This window comes from Protopterus annectens, chromosome 6.part0 (assembly GCF_019279795.1).
Source record: "Protopterus annectens isolate FY-2018-M chromosome 6.part0, PAN1.0, whole genome shotgun sequence".
NCBI lineage: Eukaryota > Metazoa > Chordata > Ceratodontiformes > Protopteridae > Protopterus > Protopterus annectens.
The window spans coordinates 1775753050-1775779269 of NC_056737.1; the positions used below are offsets into that span (position 1 = coordinate 1775753050).

A 26220-nucleotide genomic window follows, 5' to 3' on the forward strand; every position below is an offset into this window, starting at 1 on the left:
CAGCTACCACGGGCCACCTCCCTGGGACACTGGGGGGAAAAGCCTCAGGATATCCCTGTCTGGGATGCCCTTTCCTCTGAGTCTTCCTTAGAAACTCCCACTGAATAACCTCCTTGGAAGATGTCATGCAAGAGGAAGCACATCGACTCGCCTGAAGAGTTGCTGACTAAGGACATGGATTACGATGGTGGAAAGGGATCTCCACAGTCATCACCAGATGATATCCCATTTGGAGGCATCCTTGAAATTTTAAAACAGAGAGATGGCTGGAAGCCCTCTAACCCCTCCTCAGATTAATCCGTGTTCCTGCAGGCTTTTCACTCCCGGGCTTCTATCTCTTGGGTGACTCCACCTGCCGACAAGCTGGTACAACTGATTGTGCAGTGTGCCTGACAGAATCCTGACTCCATAGAGGCCATCCCAAGGAGACCCGATAAAATACTCTCCACACTGGTCTAAGGGGTTGCCAGTTGATGCGATGGTTGTGGCGGCGGCCACTAAAAAGTACCCATCGGAAGAAAGTCCTACTGTTCACCCCCCCCCAACAGAGAGTCTTGGGCGGTGGACAGACTGGGGAAGCAAGTTTTTGCTTCAGCGACCTTTGCTGTTAGGTCCCTGAATTATCTGGCACATTTCATGAGGCTCCAAAGAGATCTAATCACTGAGCTTTCTGGAACTCTCAGGGGTCAAGTTTCTGACAAGGCGCGAGACAAGGTTGCTTCTCAACCTGCCACCCTTGAGTCCATATCCAACTCGTCCATGAGATTGCTGTCTCACACAACTGAAGGGGCATCTAGAGGTGCAGTTGCAGGCATTATGAGGTGTCATGCCTGGATGTGCATATGTGACCTTAATGGACTCCTTCAAGTCCTCCTTTTTAAATGCTCCTATTGAGCCATCAGCCTTGTTTGGTTCCAAAGTGAAAGACACTCCGGCCAAGTGTGAACAAGACAGAAATACCCTGTCTGCCATTGACCTGCATTATTCCAAACCTCAACATTCCTATTCCAGGAACCAGAGGAGTGGGAAAATCTGGCATAAAAAATTGCAGGGCCCTTTTTGAAATGCACATGGTGAGGATTCCCTCAAAGGCAGAGAGGGTAACAATGGTGGAAGACACCCATTCAGGGGCAGAGGGGGTCCATGGTATCAAGACTCCAGAGATTCATTTTCTGGGTGGTCTTGTCAGCTCTCCTGAAGTGTTGCCTGATTGCTTTCCTCTGGAAGCAGTCAGGGTTGTTTTTCTCTGCACCAAGCTGCCTGGCACACTATTACAAATGATTGATGGGTGCAGAGCATAATCTCCAGAGGTTACTACATCCCTCAGTCCTCCTCTCCCAAACCTCCCAAAACCCTTCCCAGTGTTCCACCCCACCAAAGGGAAGAAGCAGCTTCAGAATTATTGAAGCTATGTCAAAAAAGAGTCATCCACCCAGTCCCTCCAGACCAATGTGGATCCAGGTTTTACTCATGATTCTTTTTAGTGCCAAAAAAGACCAGGGACTGGAAACCCATCTTGGATCTCAGCCACTTAAACAAATCAGTTGTTCAAACCAAATTCCACATGGTTACTATTCAATCCATCCTCCCCTTTCTGAGGGAGGATGCTTGGATGTGCTCGATAGACCTCTGGGATGCGTATTACCACATCAAAATGGACAAGTGCTCCAGGAGTCTCCTTCACTTCTGGCTAGGAGCCAATCACTATCAGTTTTGTGCTCTGCCATTCGGTCTCTTGACAGCCCCCAGAGTGTTCACAAAATGCTTAGCAGTGATAACAGCTCATCTGAGACTTCAAGGATTCCAGGTGTTTCCATATTTGGATGATTGGCTCTTCTCCACCCCAAACTAGCGTCTCCTGACAATGGCTCTTCAATACACCCTTTCTCTAGTGGAGTCCCTAGGCATAACTGTACACTGTGAAACATCCAGCCTAGACCCCAATCAACAACTGGAATTTATAGTGGCAGTTCTCGACACTCGTTCTTGTCTGGTATCTCTTCCAGCCCACAGACTTCAGAGACTAAGATTGCAAGTGCGTGTGATGTTCTGTCAAATGAGAGTGTCAGCAAAGGAAGTCCTTCAGGTGCTGGGGTCTATGGCTGCAGCCATCCCTATAGCTCCCCCTGCAAGGTTACACATGAGGATCTTACAATGGCTCCTCCTGACACAGTGGTCTGCAAGCATTCATTCTCTAGACTCACAGATTATCATAACCAATGTGTGCAAGCAGGATCTTCTTTTGTGGATGAGGCCAGAAGCGGAATTGTGATGTCATCCCTTTCAGTCCCCCCAGCACTGTGCCACAGTGACCATGGATGCTTCCCTGATTGGGTGGGGGGCCATTTTCAGGGAAAGACAGTCCAAGGCACGTGGTCAAATTTAGAGGCCGATCTGCACATCAATGTTCTGGAGTTAAGAGTGGTGCTATTAGTGTGGCAAGCACCCCACCCACTCCTCCCCTCTGGAACTATTGCGATTCAGTCAGACAATATGTCAGTAATCTGGTATATCAACAAACAAGGAAGAACCAGGTCATATCCCCTGTGCTCGGAGGCCATGAGAATTTGGCAATGGGTGATAGCTTCCAACCATTTTCTGATAGCAACGCACATCCTGGGGAAGTCCAATGTGATCGTGGACAGGCTGAGTGGGTGCATTCTGCTCCCCCACAAGTGATCTCTCAATCCCAAGATAGCGGCGGAGATTTTCAGTCGATAGGGCCAGCCTTGCTGTGACCTTTTTACTTCTCCCACGAACAACAAATACAGCAGATACTTCGCCCTACTTCCCCTGGAGGGGGAGTCACCGAGAGACACTCTGTCCCACGATTGGCCCACAGGTCTCCTATATGCCTATCCTCCGATCCCCTTGATACCTCTATTTCTAAAGAAAGGAACTCAGTTGAGGTGCAAGGTGATCCTCATTGCTCCATTCTGGCCCTGTCAAGTGTGGTTCCCCTTTCTCCTGCCTTACCTGGATACAGCCTCCATGGATTCTGGACACCCGTCCAGACTTAATTTCTCACCCCGAAAAGGTTTGACACAACCAAACTCGTCCGCTCTCAAGCTGACAGCTTGGCTTCTCCACTTCCGTTAGTTGCCAGGCAAGAAGCCCTGCCTTCTAATGTTCATGACATTATTCTGGCCACATACAAACCATACACCAGGAAACTTTACAGAGATAAATGGAAAAGGTTTTCTTCCTGGTCTGTATAATGAGGGTTGGACCCCTTTTTGGCCACTACCTCTTCTATCCTTCAATATCTACCTGAACTTTTCAAGCATGATTGTCTGCATCTACTATACGAGTTCATTTAGCAGCAATTTCCAATTTTCATAATGGTCTACAAGGCACACCAGTTATGTCCGCTCGACTTTGTAAAACCTTTCTTAAAGGAGTGTTTCTCAGTAGATCTCCACTCAAATGCCTGTCAGAAACCTTGAATTTATCACTCGTACTGCAGGCCTTGTCCCAGCCCCCCCTTTGAACCTGCTGCCAAATGCGGTAGCAATTTTTTGTCTTGGAAATCTCTCGTTTTGGTGGTTATCACTTCTGCCAGAAGGGTTTCAGAACTACAGCCCTATGTGTCAACAGGCCTTATCTCATAATTCATGAAGATAAAGTATGTCTATGCACTAATCCATCCTTCCTGCCCAAAGTGGTGTCTGAGTTCTCTATGAACCAGTCTATTGAACTCCCAATGTTTTCCCCCAATTTTTCTAACAAAGGTGAATACTGTCTACATTCTTTGGATGTACATAGGCAATTATGTTTCTACCTGGACAGGACAAAACCTTTTTGTAAGTCTGACCAACTTTTTATTTCCTTCTCTGGTCCCAGGATGGGAAATGGCATTTCTAAAATCACTTTATCTAAGTGGCTCAGAGATTGTATATCCTTTTCATATTCATGTGCTAATGAAACCAGACCTCATACTATCAAAGCTCATTCAACTAGGGCTGTAGCTTCCCTGGTAGCCTTCCATTCTAGAGCCTCTATGGATAATATCTACACAGCAGCCATTTGGGCTAAGCCACACACCTTCATCAAGCATTAAAAATTAAATGCAATTTCTAGAGGAAGAGCTGCCTTTGGCTCTATGGTGCTCAGGAATGTTCTACCATAAGGGCCACCCAGGTATATCAGATAGCTTGGGATTCTGTCCCATCAGTGATGAATGGGAAGAAGATTAACAACATTAGATGAAGAAGTTATGTCTTACCATAACGTTCCATCTATGTTGTTGATCTTCTTCCATTCATCATACCCCTCCCTCCGTCCCCCTCCATAGGCTCCTTGTGGAACTTATGGGTCCTGGTGGTGTCTCAGGGTTTTTCTTTGGAACGTTATGGTAAGACATAACTTCTTTTTCCTTAAGCTTCAAAGAGTAAAGTAGGTCTTCAACCCCAACAATTCTTTGGTTATGAACTCTTAAACCCTTTCAGGTTCAACAAGTTATTTTGTTAAAAGCATATGAATTGGAAAACTGTACCCAAGGAATGGCTGAAGAAGGTGTAAATAGGAACATAACCTCCCTAGACTGATCAAATATCCCCTTGATGATCATGTGACCTACACTGAAGGCTAGCCTTACTGCTGAGGTAACCTGATAATCATAAAAAAGTGTTTTATTTGTAAGGGTACCAAGATCCTTTATGATGGCATCCAGTTTGTTTGTCTGCAAAAGAATTATTTGCATCCCAAAGATCACTCTGATGCATTTTTTGGCTTTATGAATGAGCCCATTATTTTTACATCAAGAGTTGTTTACATACAACCCCTGCAGGAGTACTGCTACATCTATGGGGAAGTGGAAAAAATCATAACAAGTTTGTACCCATCAGTAAACTTGTTCATCCAGAGGGTGTTGGCATCAACCTAGACACCTTCAAAAAAGATGCCAAAAAGAACTGAGTACCAATCCCTGTGGTCCCCTTCTGTTATCTTCTATTGACATGGACAATTGGTAACCTATCCTTGTTATATGGATTACACTGAAAATGGGCCTCATCCCAACAGCACATCTTGGTTATCAAAACATACATGACAAACATATATAGAAATACATTTTCATTGCCTGAGTTCTGACCATTGGATGAGGGTGCTTCAGTGGATGGTGAAGCTTCAGTAACAATAGAGTTATTTAGTCCTCACAGACAAGCTGTAGCATCATAGCCATGTCATCTGGCTTTAGGGCAGTATATTCTACCCACTGAAGTAGATGTGGGGTTACCTATTCTTCAATCAAACATGTCACATTCCTCGATAACACAAGATTTTCTGGTACATTATTGATCCCTGTTCTGCTCCTCCCTGTTGCAGGAAAACTGGAGTCCCAGTTACAGAAGTATTAATGGATTTCACATCAGCTTCCAGAAATATTAGACAATACTGCTTGCCCTCATTTTTCTAGAAGGGAAGTTGAGCACCAAAAATTCTCCTGCTCCAGAAAGGTAAGTCGTGATGTGATATTTAAACAAATATGGCAACGTGTACTTTTATCTCCTGTAAATAGAAGTGGTGTAGGTCTGGGAGTGGGACACAGATCAGGACATCTCATTACCAGCTATTCATGTCCTTGGGGAAGTGAAGTTTCTGATACACTCCCTCAGCTGTAGCTCCTGTAACTGTAGATAAGGGAGATCTGCCTTTTCAGAACATTCCGGGAAACCAGTACATTGGAGTTTGGCTAGCTCACCTCACAGAAAGATGTGGCGCTCCCCTGGTTCTGCTAAGTTAAGCAGGTCAACATAGATTTGGTGGATATATTTTCCCTGTGCCAAGGAAGGTTTCAACGTGTCTTCCCATGTTTAACTCTGACTGCATGCTTCCACACAAACTTCAAAGGAAAATGATAAAAACACCAACAACTCATCCTTAATACCCCCATGAGGGCCAAGAAGTACTTGAATTCAGGCTGCTTGGGCCCTGACAGTACATGGATCTATCCCAGTAGAAGCCAAGGCTGGCCGTCTTAAATGGAATGACATTTGACTCCACCTCCAATCTATGCTGTTCCTTCAGAATCCTTACGCTCACAAGATTTTTCAGTGCAAGTAATTAAGCCAACTGAAGCTAACAGAAAGCTTTCCACCTGGCAGACTTACTTTCTATATAGAAGGGGTTCTTTGTCTGGGCAAAGAGGAATCTAATGCTGTCTTATCCTGCATATGATGCTAAACCATCCCAGACATCTAATGTTCTTATGCCCTAGCTGTTCCACAGTTGAGGTATATGTGTTTGCCATTTCAGCACATCACAACTTGGTGAAAGGCAGAACTGAGGCCAGGCACTTGCTTGCCATGCAGCTCCTTATGTGGATATCTGCACAATTACCACCTTTGTAGAACTTTTCTGCTTCTCAGTACTCTGGACTTCATGGCCAACAGGTTCAGCCATTCCCCATTTTATGGAAAGTTTGTCTCTTGGGCACTGCTTTTATTTTATGTAGTTTTTATTTTATTTTGTATATTGTCTTTGCGAACAAACAATATGGCAAATTTTTAAATCATCAGTTAAAATATTTATATTTATATAATATAGATTCAGTCTATTAGTTAGCCAATTTATATAGCTTTGAACAATCTGTTTCAAAAGAAACTTCATGTTTGCTTTTACTTTAAAAATAATACATTTCAGGGTTATAGCATACTGTTATGCAAATCTGAATGGAAATTTTTCTCACGTCGCATGGAAGGGTAACTATGAGGTACAAAAGGGGGTGAGGGAGGAAGAGTATTGTTTTGAAAAAGAGTCTCTTTTGAAAGTGTTACAAAGGAAGGGTAGGAAGGCAGTGAGGGACACCTATGGATGGGACAGAGGGAGAAGAGCAGGTAGCAGGGGCAGACAGATAAACATAAAACTCAGAGACAGCCAGGGGCTGCTTTAAAAACAAAAGGTTGGGAGGGCATTGGATGGGAACATACATAGAGAAGGTTGACAAATAATAATGCGGAGTGCTGGACACTGAGTAAGGAATATGGAATGAGAAATATGGAATGAAAAACACCAGGATGCAGTTATGATGGGGTGCTGCCATAGCTGGATGCTATGTCAGCCAAGATAGCAATAAATCCAGACATCAGTCACCTGGTGGCTGAAGTTATAGGCCAACCAGCTGCTACCCAGGCATCTGAATGGGAGAAGCCTGCCAATCATGCAGGTCTACCAGATATGGCAGAATGTGGTCCATGTAGCCAAGGTGGGTATTCCAGCATACTTCATCAGTCTTCAGCCTCTGAACTGAAGTCAGGACACCAGTGGATACTCCTCTGGTCCACTTTCAGAGAGAAGTCTTCACCTCTCTCCTTACAAGCAGATGGAGAGGACATCAGTGATGCATTTACATCATCCCTAGCTTAAAAGTCATCAACATCTGTTGAGAAACAGACGTGGCAGCCACTGATGGCCCAATGCCAAAAACAGTGGCTGGTGCAGACCAAAGAGACTGCAGCCTCACCTCCTCCTCCATTACTGTTTGTGAATAAGGATGAAACAATGGGAAAGTATCACAGATGTGCTACAAACAGAACTGCAGTCATACAGTGAACTAGAGCAGATATCATACACACCTTACTGCCAAGATAGGTGCTTCCACCTTCTGCGGCACCCAGCCATGTTCAATGGCTGCTCATCTGTGATCAGAAAACAAAGTATGTACTCTTAATTACACAGGAACAGGAATTAAAACAGTAGAAGAAAACTGAAATGGAAGAAAATGACTGCAGTGTGTTTCACATTCCCTTTAATGAGCTTCTATCCCCACAGGTGAAACAGGATGGAATGGTGCAACTTCAGGTCACTGTACCTGTGCTGGTACTTCTCTCCAGAATGTCCCTATAATCACTTACCCCATGACAGGCATCTACTTTTGCAATGTGACATCATAATGGCAGAGCATGTTCTCCCTGAACTTCATGTGTAGGTAGAACAGAAAAGTCCTGCTGGCACATCAAGATGGAATCCTGCATTCCACACTGCCTGAAGTAGTCTAGCCACTGAGTCAGGTCCACTCAAGGAGCCGAATAGTATCCTTATGCACACAGATCCAAATTTATAAATCATATATTGCACAAAGTATTGCAGCACCCTCCACGAGGATGTGGTAGAACTAAAACATGACCAGAGTGCTGCACTGTGATACTATGCAGGTCACATGATTCATATTCACTATAACATGTACAACTAGAACCATCATGTATGTACAGTGTACTGCATGCCAGCAGCAATTCACAGACAATGGTGCTACCAGACCTCATTAGCATAGCAACTTCATTAATGTGATATAAACCGGTGCTGCAATGCTGGGCAACAATGCTTAAACTGAACGGCTTGAAAATAGAAGAATTTCTGTAAAGCCTCTGTAGGTATGGCACTTTCCAGCAATATGGAGGGAATCCTGTCTGGCATGTACCCTCAGCAACAACAACAAACCATGTGATGGATGTTGGTGACAATAAGACAGATATTGCTGTGTACGTATGATTGGGAATTCAGGCTTGGTACAGTACCATCTGCCTTTGATGGGGGAGGGAGATTCAAAGTGAAAACAGTGAAAATCATGAGGAGGACATGGTGTTCCAAGGATGTACATTTAGGCATAGCTACAGTACACAAATGGGGGATTTAGCCTATGCATAGGACTAAGTGCACCTGATAACCAGCTGCATAAGGGGAGATGAAGGCTGTGGCTATAGGCTTTTGCATGTCAAAGCATCCTCCACATACCCACTAGCTGGCATGTTTTGCCCTCAGGTATACAGATATTGGCATGACCACTCAAGGGAGAAAACACATTGGAAAGATCACTAGTGCAACCCGTCCACACATAGGCATGCACATCCTGGGCAAAGGAATTGTAATCAAGTATTATCAGGACCAGATCTAGCAGGGAGTGGTGCAGAACATGAACACTATGGGCAGCAATAATAGGCCTCCACAGAAAGCTTGATGAAAGATCAGGCAAAAGGAAAGGCATAGGACATTGTAACAAAATGGTTTACTACAGGGGGCTCAGTGCAGTTTAGGAGTTTTTGATATCACTCATTGGCCAGTCGGAGTGATCCTTCATACTCAGGAAGCAGAGGCAGCAGGTTAGTAATAACCATCACAACAGAGTATAGCACAGGCCACTGCATATTTGATGAGAAGTACTGACCAAGACCCACTTGCATAGCCTTTCTTCCAGGCATCTCTGATCTATAACTGCAACAGCCTGCATGACAATGCATGGATATCAAAGAATGCTACGGCTATATTTTAAAGAGCAGCAGTATGCATGCATGGATATCAAAGAATGATATGGCTATATTTTAAAGAGCAGCAGTATGCATGCTACAGGGGTTATAGAGGCATGTCAGTGTGGGCTGACAGTGGTGTCATGTGTGTTCATGCTTTCACAGGTTTCACTGGTGGAGAGTCCAGCACAACAGAATAACACAAGGCTGATGTCTGGTGGGTACCTGCAGCTGACAATGATGGCAACATACACGTCGCACAGTACAATAACACAATGGCAGTACCTACAAAACTACAGGGAGAAGAGTCACCCACTTCCACTTTTTTAATTTCTCCAAGTCTTTTAGGTTTCTAATAGCATGATGTGAATGGACCCCATTCCTAAGTCAAAGTATGATTAAAGTTCATGAAATTAGTATTGTTTCAATCTATGATGTCAGCCAGAAGTGCTTTTTGAAGCATCTGCAATGTGCCCATTAATGACTCCTTCTGCAATTCATATGGAGTTACATGTATCGTTTACATATCTGAGTATGATCGTAAATTCTTTTTTTATAAGACCCATTGCTCCTACTACTATTGCAACTGTCTGGGTATCCTTCTTCCAGATTGCCGTCATTCTTGCCTGCAAATCCTGGTGTTTTATGACTTTGTGTCCCTCTGTACGTAAGACACTGTAGTCATTGGGTGTAGCAATTTCAATGATCAATGCTACTTTTGTCTTCTTTTCATGGACTACTATATGTGGTTTTCTCGCATCTATTTTTTGAACTGTTGATAATGGGTAATCCCATGTGATATAAACTTCATTATTTACTATAATGCTTTGTGGCTGATGTTTCCAGTGTTGAAGAGTCACTCACTTCCACCATTACAGAGACACCTACAGAGGTACAGATTGAGCAAACAGTTGCACCAGTGCAGAACAGACATCTCGTGTTTGAGAGTCCCTCACAGACTCCACTTCTGTCCACCCACACATTATCTAAAATGTGCATTGCTTCTGAGGTGTGTGCACCCACCACAGGGAATAGACACGGTGGGGTGAGGGGGCACCACCATGACTCCAGGATTGTCCCTGATGTGGCTATAATAATCAACATTAACCAGCAGATGAAGACTCTCAAGATGGCTGCACATTGATCAATAAATTAATTACACCTCTTTCAGTATGAAAACAGAAACTCTGGAAAAACAGCCAGCAAGATCCATTTATCTGGGTAAAATTCAGTTATTTGTTAATCACTACACTCCTTGGATTATCAGCAAAGAAGAACCCTGGAGAAGGAAAGAAAGATAAAATCAACTAGGAAAGGAGAAAAAAACTCTGGAGGGCAAGAGCCTTGCAGTGTCAGTACATGAGATGGCTTTTAGGAATTTAAGAGGAAAAAATGTGTCAAATGCATTCAGAGGTTTTTAAAATAAGTGACACACTGGAAAAATACATATAGTCAAATGACAAAAGGCTGAAAAGAATAGAAGACATTTTAAGCATCTGTTCAGATGAACTGATAAAACTGCATAAATCTGAGGATGAAATGAAGGAAGGACTGGCTAAATATGAGGGTTTTCACCAAGAACTGTTTCAAGAAAAAAACAGAGCTAGAAGAAACAGTACACAGGTAAAAAGAGAGATTTTCTGCTGTACCAGAGAAACTGGAAGGAACAGATTGCATTAATTTTATGAAAGTACACATAAATGGACTGGCAATTCATAGCAGGATGTGTTAACAGAAATTGTACATAGTGACTATGCTCCAGATCTGGCCTTGAGAAAGAAGCCAAGTCCTTCTGTAGGAAGATGCAGTCGTATCAGCAGAAGGAGCTGCTTCTGATAAAATTGTGGCAGAAAGGTAAAGTGTTATCACTCTGGAATACTATAGTGTTCATGGACAATGATTATTCACTGCACACCAGGTAGAAGATAACGCAGTTTATCCCTGTAGTCAGAACCTGTCAAGATGCAGGCGCAATATTCAAGGTATATATCCAGCTGTCTTCAGAATATTTTTTTTCAGAAGGAGCAAAGACATTCTGGAATGCAGAACATTGGAGGAAATAAAGTTTACCCAACAAGACGTGAGCCAGCGAGTTGAAGGGGATTCTGTTTCTCATTCCTCTAGCAATGGCACAGCCCACAAACGTAACTTACCAGAAAAACCTTTTCCACCATTCCAAAAAAAGCTCAACAGCCGACTAGAAAAATACAGGAGTAACGTGGACTTGAACAAGAGACCAATGTTAGGTGGTCAAGAAGAAAATGAAGAAGGCCAGCAAGAATGTGAAAGTAGGAAATAAACAGATGAACTTCAAGGCGTCATTTCCATAACATGAAGTGCAAAAAAAAAAAAAGATGTATGTGTGGACTGAGCTAAACATGTGGAAAGACTCAAGTGTAATTCTTTCTTTGTCATTAATATTTAGACAGACAATAAAGGAAGTAAAGATGTAACTGTAAATAAAAAGTTATTTTGTCCCTAGTAATATGTATATACTATATGTCATGACATCAAGTGGATGTTACACTGTAAAGCACTTCTGCACAGTATGCAGAAGCACATGAAATGTGAGCTGGGTAGGGGTCTTAGTTATTGATGCACATACCAATGATGTTAAAGTAGTAAAGCACTTTTTCAACTGCAACATATCTGATGTTTATACTGTTGCAAGATAAAAGTTAGATATAAGCAGTACAATGGTGTAATCTTGACCTGCTGGGGAAAGAGGCTGAAGTAAATTGATCATATGTGTGTATTAAATTATGGTGGTTCCTCAAGTGTTATGGATACAGTTGGAAGTGTGCACTAAAACCATGCAAAATTAGAGTTTTCCACAATCTGAGCAAAGTTACATCATGCAAAACCATTAACTGATCTTTTTGTCTACCAGCAAAGCCCTGCAGTTGTAGACAAATTATCTGAAAACACAGGCAGTTAATCAGAAAATGCATGAACCATGAACTTTGAAGCATTCTGTATGGCAAAACACTAAAAGCAATATTTAAACGAGAAGTGACAAGCAGTTCAGTGAAAATAAATGGTGTGATACATTGAAGGGAATATAAACAAATGCATGCCTAGTAATATCAGTCACTTCAGTATAAATCACAAAAATGTAAGGTATATTCATTTAATGGTAGCCATGGCACCAGAGACAGACCCATCACTAGGTGATCTAGGCATTTGCCTAGGGCATGTGTTGGTTGGGAGGCCAAATGTTGGCTTGCAAGGACCCATGTTGGCTTAGTTTAAAAAAATAAAAAAAGAAACATCAATAAATAAAAAAGACCCAACAATTCTGAGCAAAACACCTTGTCTCCTTACATGGGAGAACTTCTATAAGCCCCAGAAACTTTAGCGTTACCATTAAACCACATAGGAAATTTAGAAGGCAGCATCAGGGGAGATATGGCTCTTTAGAGCAAATACTGCATGAGGGAGATGTACAAGCAACATCAAGCCCTGATTTTGAATAGTAGATCTGTTCCACTGAGCAAGGCACATGTGTGTGTGTGTGTGTGTGTGTGTGTGTGTGTGTGTGTGTGTGTGTGTGTGTGTGTGTGTGTGTGTGTGACAAAGAGAGAAATGCCCCAGTTAAGGGCACTCTATTTAAGTGACTTTGCTCAGAGTCAAACACTAAGCCTTTAATTATTAAAAGCAGACAAGTGTCTTAAATCTCCACACCAACTACCAGGTCTCCTTTCATTTTCTTTTTTTGTTTGTTTTGTTTTGTATTTGTAGATACAGTCTGTCAATGTCAGTCTGAGTTTCAGAGCTGTGTTGCTCAGTGTCAGTGGTGTACAACGAGTAGCACACTTGCTTTTGGTGCAGATAGCTGCAGGGACTGTGCCCACAACAGGCAGATCAATTTTTGACACTACTGTGCAGTATAAGGGGGTGACAGAGGTGCTGCACTTCTGAGTATGTTCTCCTTTGGATGAGATGTCTAGTAGCTATGAACTTGTTTTTGGTTTATCAGCCATTCTCTATTTCATATCACTAACGCATCATTTTTTATGTAACATGGCCTAGGCAATTTATTGTTCAAGAGCAGGAGGCACTGAATTTGTAGATGAAACACTAAGCTGATAAGCTCTGTTAATGAAACACTGCAGGTCACAGCACAACAGTCTCCATTCAATCACTGTGTGCAGGTGAGGGGAATCATTAAATTCTGCCTGTGCAGTTGATTGTCGTGTCACACAGAAAATACCTGATCTTTCTGACTCGCACTCATCTGGACATAAATTCTCAGCAGTATTATCATCAAATATGCTGCTGAGAATACAGAGAATGAGCCAAGCTTGATGACAAGGGGTTAGAATCTGCAATGTTGCAGCTATCTGCCCCCTAAATTCAAAAACATCTCTTTCTTGGAGCTTCATCAATGCCAGGTTTACTCTTAGCCTGCTCCAGCCAGCACTAAAATAGGCATCTAAAACGCATGAGAGTGTGGGGCATTGGGGAATCTCACTGAATTAATGCACCACTTCTAATTACAGTTTTCTGATGTCTTCTAAAGTGCTTAGTGTAAGGCATGGTGGCATATTCTTCCATAATGAAATCATTCTTGAAATACTATTATACTGCATTGCAGAAAATTGCAAGCCACCAGTGTTAGGATGCAGAATCCACTTTTTATATTTCAGTGACTAACTACACTGTTTTATAACATTCTACCTTCATATCGTCGGAGCATAATGACTCAATACTGATAAAGGATATGCAACAAATAGGACCTATATCTGCTTACAGTTCTGAAAAGTAAATGCTTCACTTTTTAAACTGTCACAAAGTATTAAGGAGGTGTTAACAAGCTGCTTCTGGTCAGGGTTTGATTCTCACAGCCTGTGTTGCCTAACATTATGACTCTTTGCAAGTCATTTAACCAGGCAGTGCTCCTGGGATGAGTCTGAAAAACGTCCTTGGAGATCAGTGCTCTATCCAATTTAACAAAAGGAAATTAAATAATAAAATAAAATTCTAATGAGTAAATGCATTTTCCTGCAATAATGAAAGGCAACAGACTTTGAACAGAAATGTATATAGACTTACCATTTTTTTTTTCTTTTTTTTTTTTTTGCTGCCCCTACAGTCCACCACCAGTCATGTCTCACTCTCCTTCCTCAGTCTCTGTAACCACAATGCAGAAGAAATGGGGGCATCAGCTACCTGTTCAATCCCCAGGGACTATAACTGCAATCCTTGGAATAGCAGATATGGAAGTGCAAAAGTGATGGAATACATATCCTAAGCCCAGAGTTGTGGTACCTCAGAATATTCCCCTACTCCGAGGTACTGTCATTTCTGCAGTCTTGGAGTTAGTGTATCTAAGCAGCACACACCCTCCCATGTTACAGGGTGCAGCAGTCAAAAGCCCTCTTCAAAAATGTAGCAACAAACCATCCAGTCTCTATCCACTGACATCAAGTCAGAACCAGCTCTATGAATAGAAGTCATAGCCCACAGAATTTACTAGGCAAGTAGGGAACAGTAGTATATTATCAGGCCTTTTGTAGTATCATACAGACACTACATGCACACTAGGAATAGTTTAGAGTTACCCATCTACCTACCGCTTGTCTTTGGGATATCAAAGGAAACTGGAGTACCCAGAGAAAACACAAACAAACACAGGACATACATGCAGACACCATACAGAAGGCACTCGGCCAAAAACTGAACCAGAGAACATATTGCAACTCACTGCACCAGTGTACAAAAACAGGAGGTCAAACAAGTACTACTATTCACCATTAAAAAGTTTACAACTAAACAAAAACAGACCATTCCATTGATTTCAAGGTCTCATTTACAACAGACATCTTGCACTTGTCTTGATGCTATAATAACTGAAGAAAACTTTTGTATGAATAACTTTCTTCTTAAGTAGTGTAGTTCATAACAGCCAGTCACATAAGAAAAAGTACATGTCTGAAACATGAGCAACTTGTCACAGCAAATTATTATAAAGCAAGTCATCTGCATTCCCACTGAATTCAAGTTAGAGCATATGTGTGTATGTGTGTGTGTGTGTGTGTGTGTGTGTGTTTGTTTTTGCCAAAGGGGATGACTATACACTTTTTGGCATTTAGCTTGAGGCCATGGCTCTGGCACCAGTTGTCTCTTTCTATGAGGCCCTTTTGGAGGATGCTTGTGTCGGCTGGAGAGTCGATTATGGCGCCCAGTTTGCAGTCATCTGCGAACTTGGTCAGCCACAGTCCTTCCATGTTGGCTTGTACCTCCGAGAAATATATACCGAACAAGAGAGGTCCCAGGACTAAGCCTTGTGGGATGCCACTTGTAACTGGTTTGGAGTCTGACATGGCTCCAGCAATTCTAACCATGTGGGTTCTGTCCTTGAGCCAGTTTGCAACCCATCTAGTGACATAGTAGTTTATATTTAAGCTGGTGAGCTTATCTATAATGCCCGAGTGGGATATTGCATCGAAGGCTTTTGCGAGGTCCAGGTAGGCTGTGTGGACCACCTTCCCTTCGTCAATGGCCTTGGTGACAGTTTCAAAGAAGTCAACCAGGTTTCAGAGGCAGGATCTGCCCTTAACAAAGCAGAACTGGGTAGGATCCAGTGTCTGTAGGTCCCCAATATCTTTATTTATGAGATCCATGATGAGTTCCATAGCTTTGCAGACCAGGCTAGTCAGGCTTATAGGGCGATAGTTTCCAGGGTCTGTTGTGGCACCACCTTTGTGGAGTGGGACCATTGTTGCTGTATGCCATTCCTTGGGTACATATCTTGTAGTAAGGCTGAGATTGAACAGTGACTTTATATGAGGGTTTAGTTCTTCTTGGAGCTCGTGTAAGATGCAGCCCGGGACACCGTCTGGTCCCATTGATGCTGTGTTTTTTGCTTTGGAGAGGGCAGCTCTCACCTGTGCATCTGTGATCTCAGGAAGGCTACACTCTGTTGGGATAGACATTTGCTCTTAATGGGGGGGAAGGGGGAGAGAAGTTTGCACTGAACCTTTCTGCCAGGATGTTGGCAATGTCTGTGGGTTCAGTGTATTTTTTGTCATTTTGCACTAACTCAGAGCATATCTGGGAGTTTCCTCCCAGGTTTCTGACATAACTAAAGAAGGCCTTGTGATTATCTTTAGTGTCTTGTGCAATTTTTCTTTCGAAGCTGGCCTTAGATGTTTTTATGAGGGATCGTAGTTTCTTGCTAGTACTGATCAGTGATGCCTTCCCTTTTTGGGATTTTGCTCTGTCATGTAATAGCTTTCTCCTTCTGTTGTATAACTTATTTATGGCCGGGGTCCACCAGACAGGTCTCCTGCCTTTGGAGGAGTGAGTCTTAATTTTATTTGGGATAGCATGCTCCATGCATTCCTGTAGGTGTCCATAGAATGCTTTTGTAAAGGATTCTGCATTTTGGGCCATATTTTCCACTGGTCCGGGGGCTTTGAAGGATTCCACCTCAGTTTTGAGAAGTGTGAAGTTTGCTTTTGAGAAGTTCTTTACCATGGTTTCCTTGGCTAGGGGTGGGGACGGAATATGGATGTCCAGTGAGATTTGTTTATGCTCTGATCTTACCAATAAGGGGTATACCTCTGGTGTGGAACATAGAGACCCCATGTTGGTGATGACCAGATCCAATATGTTTTCCCCTCTTGTGGGAGTGGTGACCAGTTGTTCCATAGCATTTGAGTTTATAAATTCTAGGAACCGTTGGGCGAGGGTGTTTGGGCTTGAGTAGTTTTCCCAATCGATGTTTGGATAGTTTAAGTCACCCAATAAAATAGCGTTTGGAGAGACCTTCATATTCTCCAGTGTTCTCAGGAAAGCCACTGTGATTCATAATAACACATTTCCATTTCTTCTCCTCAATGCAGGGTGTTGTCCTGGGGTGCTTTTTTGGCTCTGCAGCTCTCTACATCTGGGCTATTGGAATCCTTGCAGCAGGACAGAGCTCCACCATGACAGGGACTTATGCAGGGCAGTTTGTCATGGAGGTAAGCTTCTTATGTTACAGAAACCATAAATAAACGTTTGCATTTTCTACCTCTCCTTTTGCAGTTGTTTGTGAACTGTCTTTTTAATCATCTACAACATAATCTAAGCAATTGTACGGGTGTGAAACTGGAAAAAATGAGATGTATGCACAGCAGCTGCCTCAAAATAACCATTTCTGAAAACAAGGAAGCATATTTAGCATCATGGTAGTTAGTTAAGACCCTTTTAGCAGCCCTTATTGTCCACGTAAAGACTTCCTTTAATTTTTGAATACAGACTGGAATGATAGAAAAATGTTGCTATATAGAAAAAACCTAGATACATGGTATATAGGTATAGTGGTATAAGAAAATCTTCCCCCACTTACTTTTAAATTTTATTTAACCTAACCTTTTTACTCATTTCAAGGGTTTTCTAAATTTAACATGGTCTCGCTTTAAGAGAGTACTGCTTACTCGATCATGTGCAATCGTGCCAACCATCCTTGTTGCTACTCTGCAGGATCTAACTCACTTGACAGAAATGAATGACTTACTCAATGTTCTACAAAGCATTCTGGTAGGTATTTCTTTCTGCAGTCACTCATTATTTGGTGTGGCATGTTTAAAATTTACTTAAATGGCTGAATAAAGATAAACCTCTGATTAAAGTGCTAATATTCTAACCTGCATTGCTTAGATAACATTTCACTCAGCAAAGCTAGAAAAAATGACCCACCAATAGTTTCCAGTTTTGTTGTGTTGTCTGTAAAGTATCTTTGCTCCCCTTTTGTGGAACTAACTAAGTAGTGCATGCAAGTCAGACTCCAGGCAGGGCTTTTAACTTGTCTTTTATTTAATAACCATTTATAATAAGTAATGTGTTATAAGAACATCTATCATCATATTATATGTTATTAGTAAATCGTTTGTAGTAATTCATTCATGTCTTGTGCATGAATCAGTATATATATCATTTATCTATTTTTTTTATTATTTTTTGTAATTCATTAATCTGTATGCTGGAGCTTTTCTCCTTGAGTCTCCACTGAAAAGGGACCATATAGGCTCAGTTGGACTAACCCAGTTAACAAATGTCAAATAAATAAATAAATATACTCCTACAAAATAGCCAAATCCTGTAATTCTCTTCCCCAGTATATTCTATCCTCCCATAATACACATAATTTCTAAAAGAAGATTTCTCTAATCATTGGCTATGCTCCTGCACATATCCAGGCTAAGTTTTACATACCTTCCTTTCACTTTCCTTATACACTCATTGGCTGTGCTCCTGCACATCTCCAGGTTAAGTTCTACACCCCTGCCTTTCACTGTCCGTATACGTTCATTGGCTGTGCTCCTGCATATCTCCAGGCTAGTTATACACACCTGCCTTCCACTGTTCTTATACACTCATTGGCTGTGCTCCTGCATATCCCCAGGCTAAGTTTTACACACCTGCCTTCCACTGTGCTTATACACTCATTGGCTGTGCTCCTGCACATTTCAGGTTAAGTTTTACACACCTGCCTTTCACTGTCCTTATACACTCATTGGCTGTGCTCCTGCACATCTCCAGGCTATGTTTTACACATCTGCCTTCCACTGTGCTTATATACTAATTGGCTGTGCTCCTGCACATTTCCAGGCTACATTTTACACACCTGCCTTTCATTGTCCTTATACACTCATACACTGTGCTCCTGCACATTTCAGGCTAAGTTTTACACACCTGCCTTTCACTGTCCTTATACACTCATTGGCTGTGCTCCTGCACATCTCCAGGCTATGTTTTACACATCTGCCTTCCACTGTGCTTATATACTAATTGGCTGTGCTCCTGCACATTTCCAGGCTACATTTTACACACCTGCCTTTCATTGTCCTTATACACTCATACACTGTGCTCCTGCACATTTCAGGCTAAGTTTTACACACCTGCCTTTCACTGTCCTTATACACTCATTGGCTGTGCTCCTGCACATCTCCAGGCTATGTTTTACACATCTGCCTTCCACTGTGCTTATACTCTCATTGGCTGTGCACATTTCTAGGCTAAGTTTTGCACACCTGCCTTCCACTGTGCTTATACACTAATTGGCTGTGCTCCTGCACATTTCCAAGCTACATTTTACACACCTGCCTTTCATTGTCCTTATACACGCATTCACTGTGCTCCTGCACATTTCAGGCTAAGTTTTGCACACCTGCCTTCCACTGTCCTTATACACTCATTGGCTGTGCTCCTGCATATCCCCAGGCTAAGTTTTACACACCTGCCTTCCACTGTGCTTATACACTAATTGGCTGTGCTCCTGCACATTTCCAAGCTACATTTTACACACCTGCCTTTCATTGTCCTTATACACGCATTCACTGTGCTCCTGCACATTTCAGGCTAAGTTTTGCACACCTGCCTTCCACTGTCCTTATACACTCATTGGCTGTGCTCCTGCATATCCCCAGGCTAAGTTTTACACACCTGCCTTCCACTGTGCTTATACACTAACTGGCTGTGCTCCTGCACATTTCCAGGCTACATTTTACACACCTGCCTTTCATTGTCCTTATACACTCATTCACTGTGCTCCTGCACATTTCAGGCTAAGTTTTACACACCTGCCTTTCACTGTCCTTATACACTCATTGGCTGTGCTCCTGCACATCTCCAGGCTATGTTTTACACATCTGCCTTCCACTGTGCTTATACTCTCATTGGCTGTGCACATTTCCAGGCTACGTTTTGCACACCTGCCTTTCACTGTCCTTATACACTCAATTGCTGTGCTCCTGCACATCTCCAGGCTATGTTTTACACACCTACCTTCCACTCATCGGCTATGATCCTGCACATCTCCAGGCTAAATTTTACACACCTGCCTTTCTCTGTCTTTATACGCTCATTCTCTCTGCTCTTGCACATTTCCAGGCTAAGTTATACACACCTGCCTTCAACTCATTGGCTGTGCTCCTGCACATTTCCAGGCTAAGTTCTACACACTTGTCTTCCACTGTCCTTATACAATCATTGGCTGTGTTCATGCACATCTCCAGGATAAGTATTGCACACCTGCCTCTCACTGTCTTTATACACTCATTGGCTGCCCTCCTGCTCATCTCCATGCTAAGTTTTACACCTGCCTTTCACTGTCCTTATAAACTCATTGACTGTGCTCCTGCACATCTCCATGCTAAGTTTTATACACTTACCTTTCACTGTCCTTATACACTTACTCTCACTTGGTCCTTTACAGCCTTAGAAGTCTGGTTTCTACCTTCTTTTGACTGATTTTTGTTCTTACTGCATAAGCATATATATATATACATATATATACGGGTCTACTTTGTTTAGTTGAATGTCATTTCACTGAATTTCATATCACCCCGACCACTTCGCTGAAAACTCAAATTACTGAAAAACAAAAAAAAAATCCAAAACCTCTAGACCGAATAAGGAACCAGGAACTACAAAAACTGGTGAATGACACAGCACACTTTAATTCCAGATAGACAAGGTAAACGCTTTCATGGATACTCTCCGCTTCTTCAGACCATATAATACAAAAATCACCATTACAATACAACTATTTAAATACTAAACAGCCAATGTGATATGGCTAGCTACCTACAAACATCAAAGTTAACCCATTCATCATCACTAACTCTGAACGGCTTACCTATATGTAAAAACCTATAAAAAACATGTTATAAATCAGTATTAGTAGTTATGATGTGACCGAGAGCAACAAGACAGTTGTAAGGCAGAAATCTACCATGGTGCCATGTAAGATCCTTAACAGAAATGAGCAGAAGTTGGTGTTACCGAGTTTATCACAGGGGCATTTTTTGTTGAAGAACCCGCTCCCAATAAGAGGAAGATCCAGGAGTCGGTTTACAAACCCAAGGATACGGTGAATGCACAGCAAGGAAGAAGTGACGAGCAGGAAAGAGAACAAAACAGGTGTAGTACACAATATTTCCTCAACTGTACTAAGTGAGACACAAATATCTGTTTTGAACAAAGGTTTGACTTTTGTTCCGGCTCAGAAAGCCGATTTAGTGAATGTTTTACAGAACTTATGCCTGTTTGGTAGGACTTTAACATTAAAAACAATGTTTACTGATACTGTGACACATATATATATATATTTTTTTTAAAAATAGTACTTTTGTCCTACCCACAAACCCCACTATTGAGTTATTCATTGAGGTATGTGATAAACAATAAAGGGAGAAATTTGCTGAAGGACAAAGTAATGTATTTTTTAATATGTCCACTGATAACAGACAAGCTTTGTTGGAATTAAAACGTATGAGTAGTTCTGAGATACGACCAGCAGATAAGGGAGGTGGCATTGTAGTGTTAGACAAAGATATGTATGTGAACAGTATGATGAACCTTCTTAGTGATGTAAGTACATATACTTCTGTATCTCCTATTGTTTTGAAGAGGGTTGTTGAGAAGGTGCAATTTTTTGTATTCAATCTATTGGTAATTGGGATGATCTCTGAACCATTATATGAATACTTTAAAGTTGATCAACGAGTATTTCCTATAGTATATGGTCTGCCAAAGGTGCATAAAAATTTGTATAATCCCCCAATGCGACCTATTGTATCCAGTAAGGGCTGGGTAACTGAACCACTCTCAATATTTGTAGAAAAGAATCTGCATGTTTTTTTGAATGAATGTCAGACTGTCTTGAAAGATACCAAGGAGTTTTTGAATGACCTAAGTAACTTTTTGGATGTAATAACAGGTCCATTTTTTTTGTTACTTTAGATATAGAGTCCCTATTCACTGTTATTACTAATAGTCGGGGGATAGAAAATATAAGGGAATTACTATGTGAGAGAAATGTTTTTGCTGGCAAGGTTGGACTTATTTGTGCCCTCCTTGAGATTATTCTTGACAATAATGCTTTCATTTTTGGTGACACTCATACAGAAGGTTGGTGTGGCTATGGGCACTGCTTGTGCCAATAGCCACACCAACCTTTCGCTTGTCAACTGGGAGACCAAATATTTCCTTTCTAACAATAGGTACTGTGCCTCGATTAAATGGTACAAGCGCTTTGTAGATGATATTTTTTTGTTGTGGCATGATACAGAAGTGCGACTAATGGAATTTTTGCAATTTATGAATGGTTTGAGTAGTTTTTTGAAAATCGCACATAAATATTCACCTAAGGAGACTGAATTTTTAGATGTGAAGGTGAGTAAAGGTGACTTGTGTTCTGTTTCTACTACTATGTATAGGAAGAACGTAAGGAAGAATAATGTGTTACACAATGGTAGTATGCACTCAAACCATACTAAGTTGTATGTGTTAAGAGGACAAATCTTTTGTACCATGCTTTTGCGCAATAATAATGGTACTTTAACAGTAGCATTAGCCACACTTTAGAATGAATTCATGGACAGGGGCTATAAGGGTAGCATAACTGATTTTCAGATTAAGGAAGCTTGGAAAGAGAGACAGGGGAGATGTAGACCCTATTTTGTAAATACTCCCCCTAATGCTCAGGCAACTGATGTAACCAGTACGATTACTTCAACTAACACTAGAACTGAGAGTAATGTGAGGATCAGGATGCCTCTGACCTTTGCAAGTGATATTCATATGGTTTGTGAAGTAATCAAAAATAATTGGGACATCCTTTCTACAGTTCAAGAAGTGGAAGGTGTGATAGGTTACCAACCCAGTTTTTCATTTAGGAATAACAGATCCCTTAAAAGTCAGCTATGTTACAAGCCTCTTTGTCCTCAGAACTATGTCCATTCAGATAGATTTGGGACCTATGCCTGTAGAAGGTGTATGGCATGTATATGTATACACACAGGTGAGCATTTTTTACATCCACAGTTAGGATTTAAGATAGCTGGAACTTTCTATGCTGATTGTCAGACTAAAAATGTAATTTATTTCGGCTATTGTACTGAATGCTTTTTGTTTTACGTAGGGAAGACAAATAGATTATTCAAAGATAGGATCCTTAAACATCTAAGACACATCATGAATTTTAAGGAGACCAGTGCTTTAGCCATGCATGTGGCCAAAGAAGGACCCACACACAAGTTTAAGTTTTTAGTTCTGGAGATTTTATACAGTTACTTGAGAGGTGGGGACCTTAAGAATAAAACTGAAGCTGTAGAGCAGAAATGGATTCTTCGTTTTCAAGCTGATAAGCCACCAGGTTTGAATAGTAAAGTCTCATTGAAACCTTTTTTGAGAGCTAGAGCTCTCAAACATTGAAATTATATGGTTATTATTGTTTTTTTATGTATAGGTATATATTTAGGTATACAGTTTGTATTTATTTTTATGTCTCATTTAAGTATAAGTTGTATGACATCATTGTGATTTTAATACATTATTGCTATAGTTGTTTGTGATTTATAACATGTTTTTTATAGGTTTTTACATATAGTTAAGCCGTTCAGAGTTAATGATGATGAATGGGTTAACTTTGATGTTTGTAGGTATCTAGCCATATCTCATTGGCTGTTTAGTATTTAAATGGTTGTATTGTAATGGTGATTTTTGTATTATATGGTCTGAAGAAGCGGAGAGTATCCATGAAAGCGCTTACCTTGTCTATCTGGAATTAAAGTGTGCTGTGTAGAACCATTGTGCTTCTCTTTTTATTCAAATTACTGAAAACTCATTTCACTGAATCTCATTTCACTGTGTGGATCACTGTAAGGTAAGTAAAAGGTATATGCCCTTTTCCCCACTGTAGTGCAATCCTGGAGTTAGTATATATAGATGGGGGGGTTGAAGTACTAACTCCAGGATCGCACTACAGTAGGGAAAATGGCATATACATTTTACTTGCCTTACAGTACTCTACACAGTGCCATATATACTAACTGCAGTTCAGTGAAATGAGATTCAGTGAAATGAGTTTTCAGTAATTTGTGTTTTTAGCGAAGTGGTCGGGGTGAATTGAGATTCAGTGAAGTGAGATTCAATGAAACAAAGTAGACCCATATAAACATATGTGTGTGTGTATATATAAATATATATATATATGTGTGTATATATATATATATATATATATATATATATACATATATACATATATATATATATATATATATATATATATATAAAATTATTGAATTTGTATTGATGATGTTTACTTTTGTTTATAATTCTGTGACATAATGATTTTGTGTTTATCTGCATGTAACTTTTTAATCGTTGTTAGCATTACTAGTACCTGCTCTGTATGTCATTTTTGAAAATTATGTATCATGTAACGTTTTGGAACTTTTCTCCCCAAGTCTCTGCTGAAATCGGGTCTCTGGCCCAGTCGGACACTACCCAGTAATCAAATGTAAATAAATAAATAAATTGTCCTGCTTATGAGAAGTATGAGCACTTGTAGTTCACAGTGGTTTGGGAGCACAAATTACCACCTGGCAATGCCTGAGACCACTGATATCATTCACAGCTAGGGTGACTTGTAGGCAGATGTGCAGAATTTACATGTTCTCCCCATGTTAGCCTCTGTTTTCATAAATAATTCCATTTTCTCTCACACTGCAAATATATGCAGTAAGGTTTTCATTTGTCAAACCAGAATTATTCCTTATTCTGGATATGTGTCAATATATGAAGAGAGAAACTATATTACAATAACTAATAGTAAACACAACCCTAAAAAAATTCTGAATGGTCAGCAAAGAAATCTTGGATTCTTGCCAAAACATCAACTCTAACCCCGCTCCCAATAACTCACCACTCAAAACATAATACAATTCAATTATTATTTCATAGTTAGCATAAGATCTCTAACCAAGGATTCCCCAGCGTCTAATCCCAACCCTGCCCAACAGCCATGTATCACCACATCCACTTTCACCTTCAAACTTGTGCCCAAATCCTATATAAACTACTCTTAAACAAACTTAAACCATGCTCTACTTCAGCTGATGACCTTCCAAGACAGTACCATAGAACTGCTTATCATATGTCAATCTTTATAAATAGGTCAATCTTGGAATCCCACATTCCCTCTCTCTGGAAGAAGTCACACATTATCCATCTGCACAAAGGAGGAAATTCAACAGACATTATTAACTTTAGGACAACAGCCATCTTCTCCCCCCTCCAAAATACTTGAAAAATGTATTCAAAAACAATTGCTAAGCTAACTCCTGCAGGAAGAACTTCTATCCCCCCGTACAACATGTCTTCCATCCATCCCATTGTACTAACACTGAACTTCTAACCTATACAGATACGGTCAATACAGATAACTGCAAACTAGTCTCCTCCTTATTTCAATCCTTGTCTAAAGCCTTCAGCACAGTGTTTCACAGCAAACTCCTACATCAACTGTCCTTATTAGGTCTCTCTCAGCCCACCATTCTATGGTTCTAAAGCTACGTATCCAATAGGCATCAGTCAATAAAATTGCACTTCACCCTCTCTCCATACCTGCTAGTCACTGCCAGTGTACAACAAGGCTCTATGCTTGGTCCCCACCTCTTTAACATTCTCACCAACAACCTCCATACATCTACACAATAGGTCTCCCTAACACAGTGCACAGATGACTCCATACTCATTTACACATCTGACAACATGGCACACCTCCAAAAAATTATTCAGGAAGCTTTAACAGCCACTGAAACATGGCTTTGTAACTCAACTTATGCTTACCCCCCCCCAAAAAAAAACACAAAGTGACTCTTTTTTCCCCAAAATCTCTCTCTCATGAAAACAACAAATTTTAATGTTCTCTCTCTTGATAATACAGCCATTGAAGTCACTTCTCATAACAAATTATTTGGGATGATAGTGAATGATAATCTTAAATTTGACATGCATATACAAAATTGCATAAGAAAAACTCATCAAAAATTAGGGAAACTTTGCAGAGCGAAAAACTTCCTCATAAACACAACTAAAACTATACTTACCATTACTTATCTCTTCCTCACAATTCTTTATGGCAGTGTCATACTTACTAACCTCTAGCTATCACTAAAATTAAAATGTGTACAATGCTATAACA

The 26220-nt window shown here is 41.0% G+C and overlaps 1 protein-coding gene across 1 annotated transcript in view; it reads left to right on the forward strand.

Annotated features, from left to right (window-relative positions):
• LOC122804931 (natural resistance-associated macrophage protein 1-like) overlaps positions 1-26220 on the forward strand; it is a 757143-nt gene that overhangs the window by 544814 nt on the left and 186109 nt on the right. Inside the window, exons 11-12 of the mRNA XM_044075149.1 lie at positions 17090-17209; positions 17619-17768. Of these exons, the coding sequence (XP_043931084.1) occupies positions 17090-17209; positions 17619-17768 (270 nt within the window). The remainder of the gene's footprint in view (positions 1-17089; positions 17210-17618; positions 17769-26220) is intronic.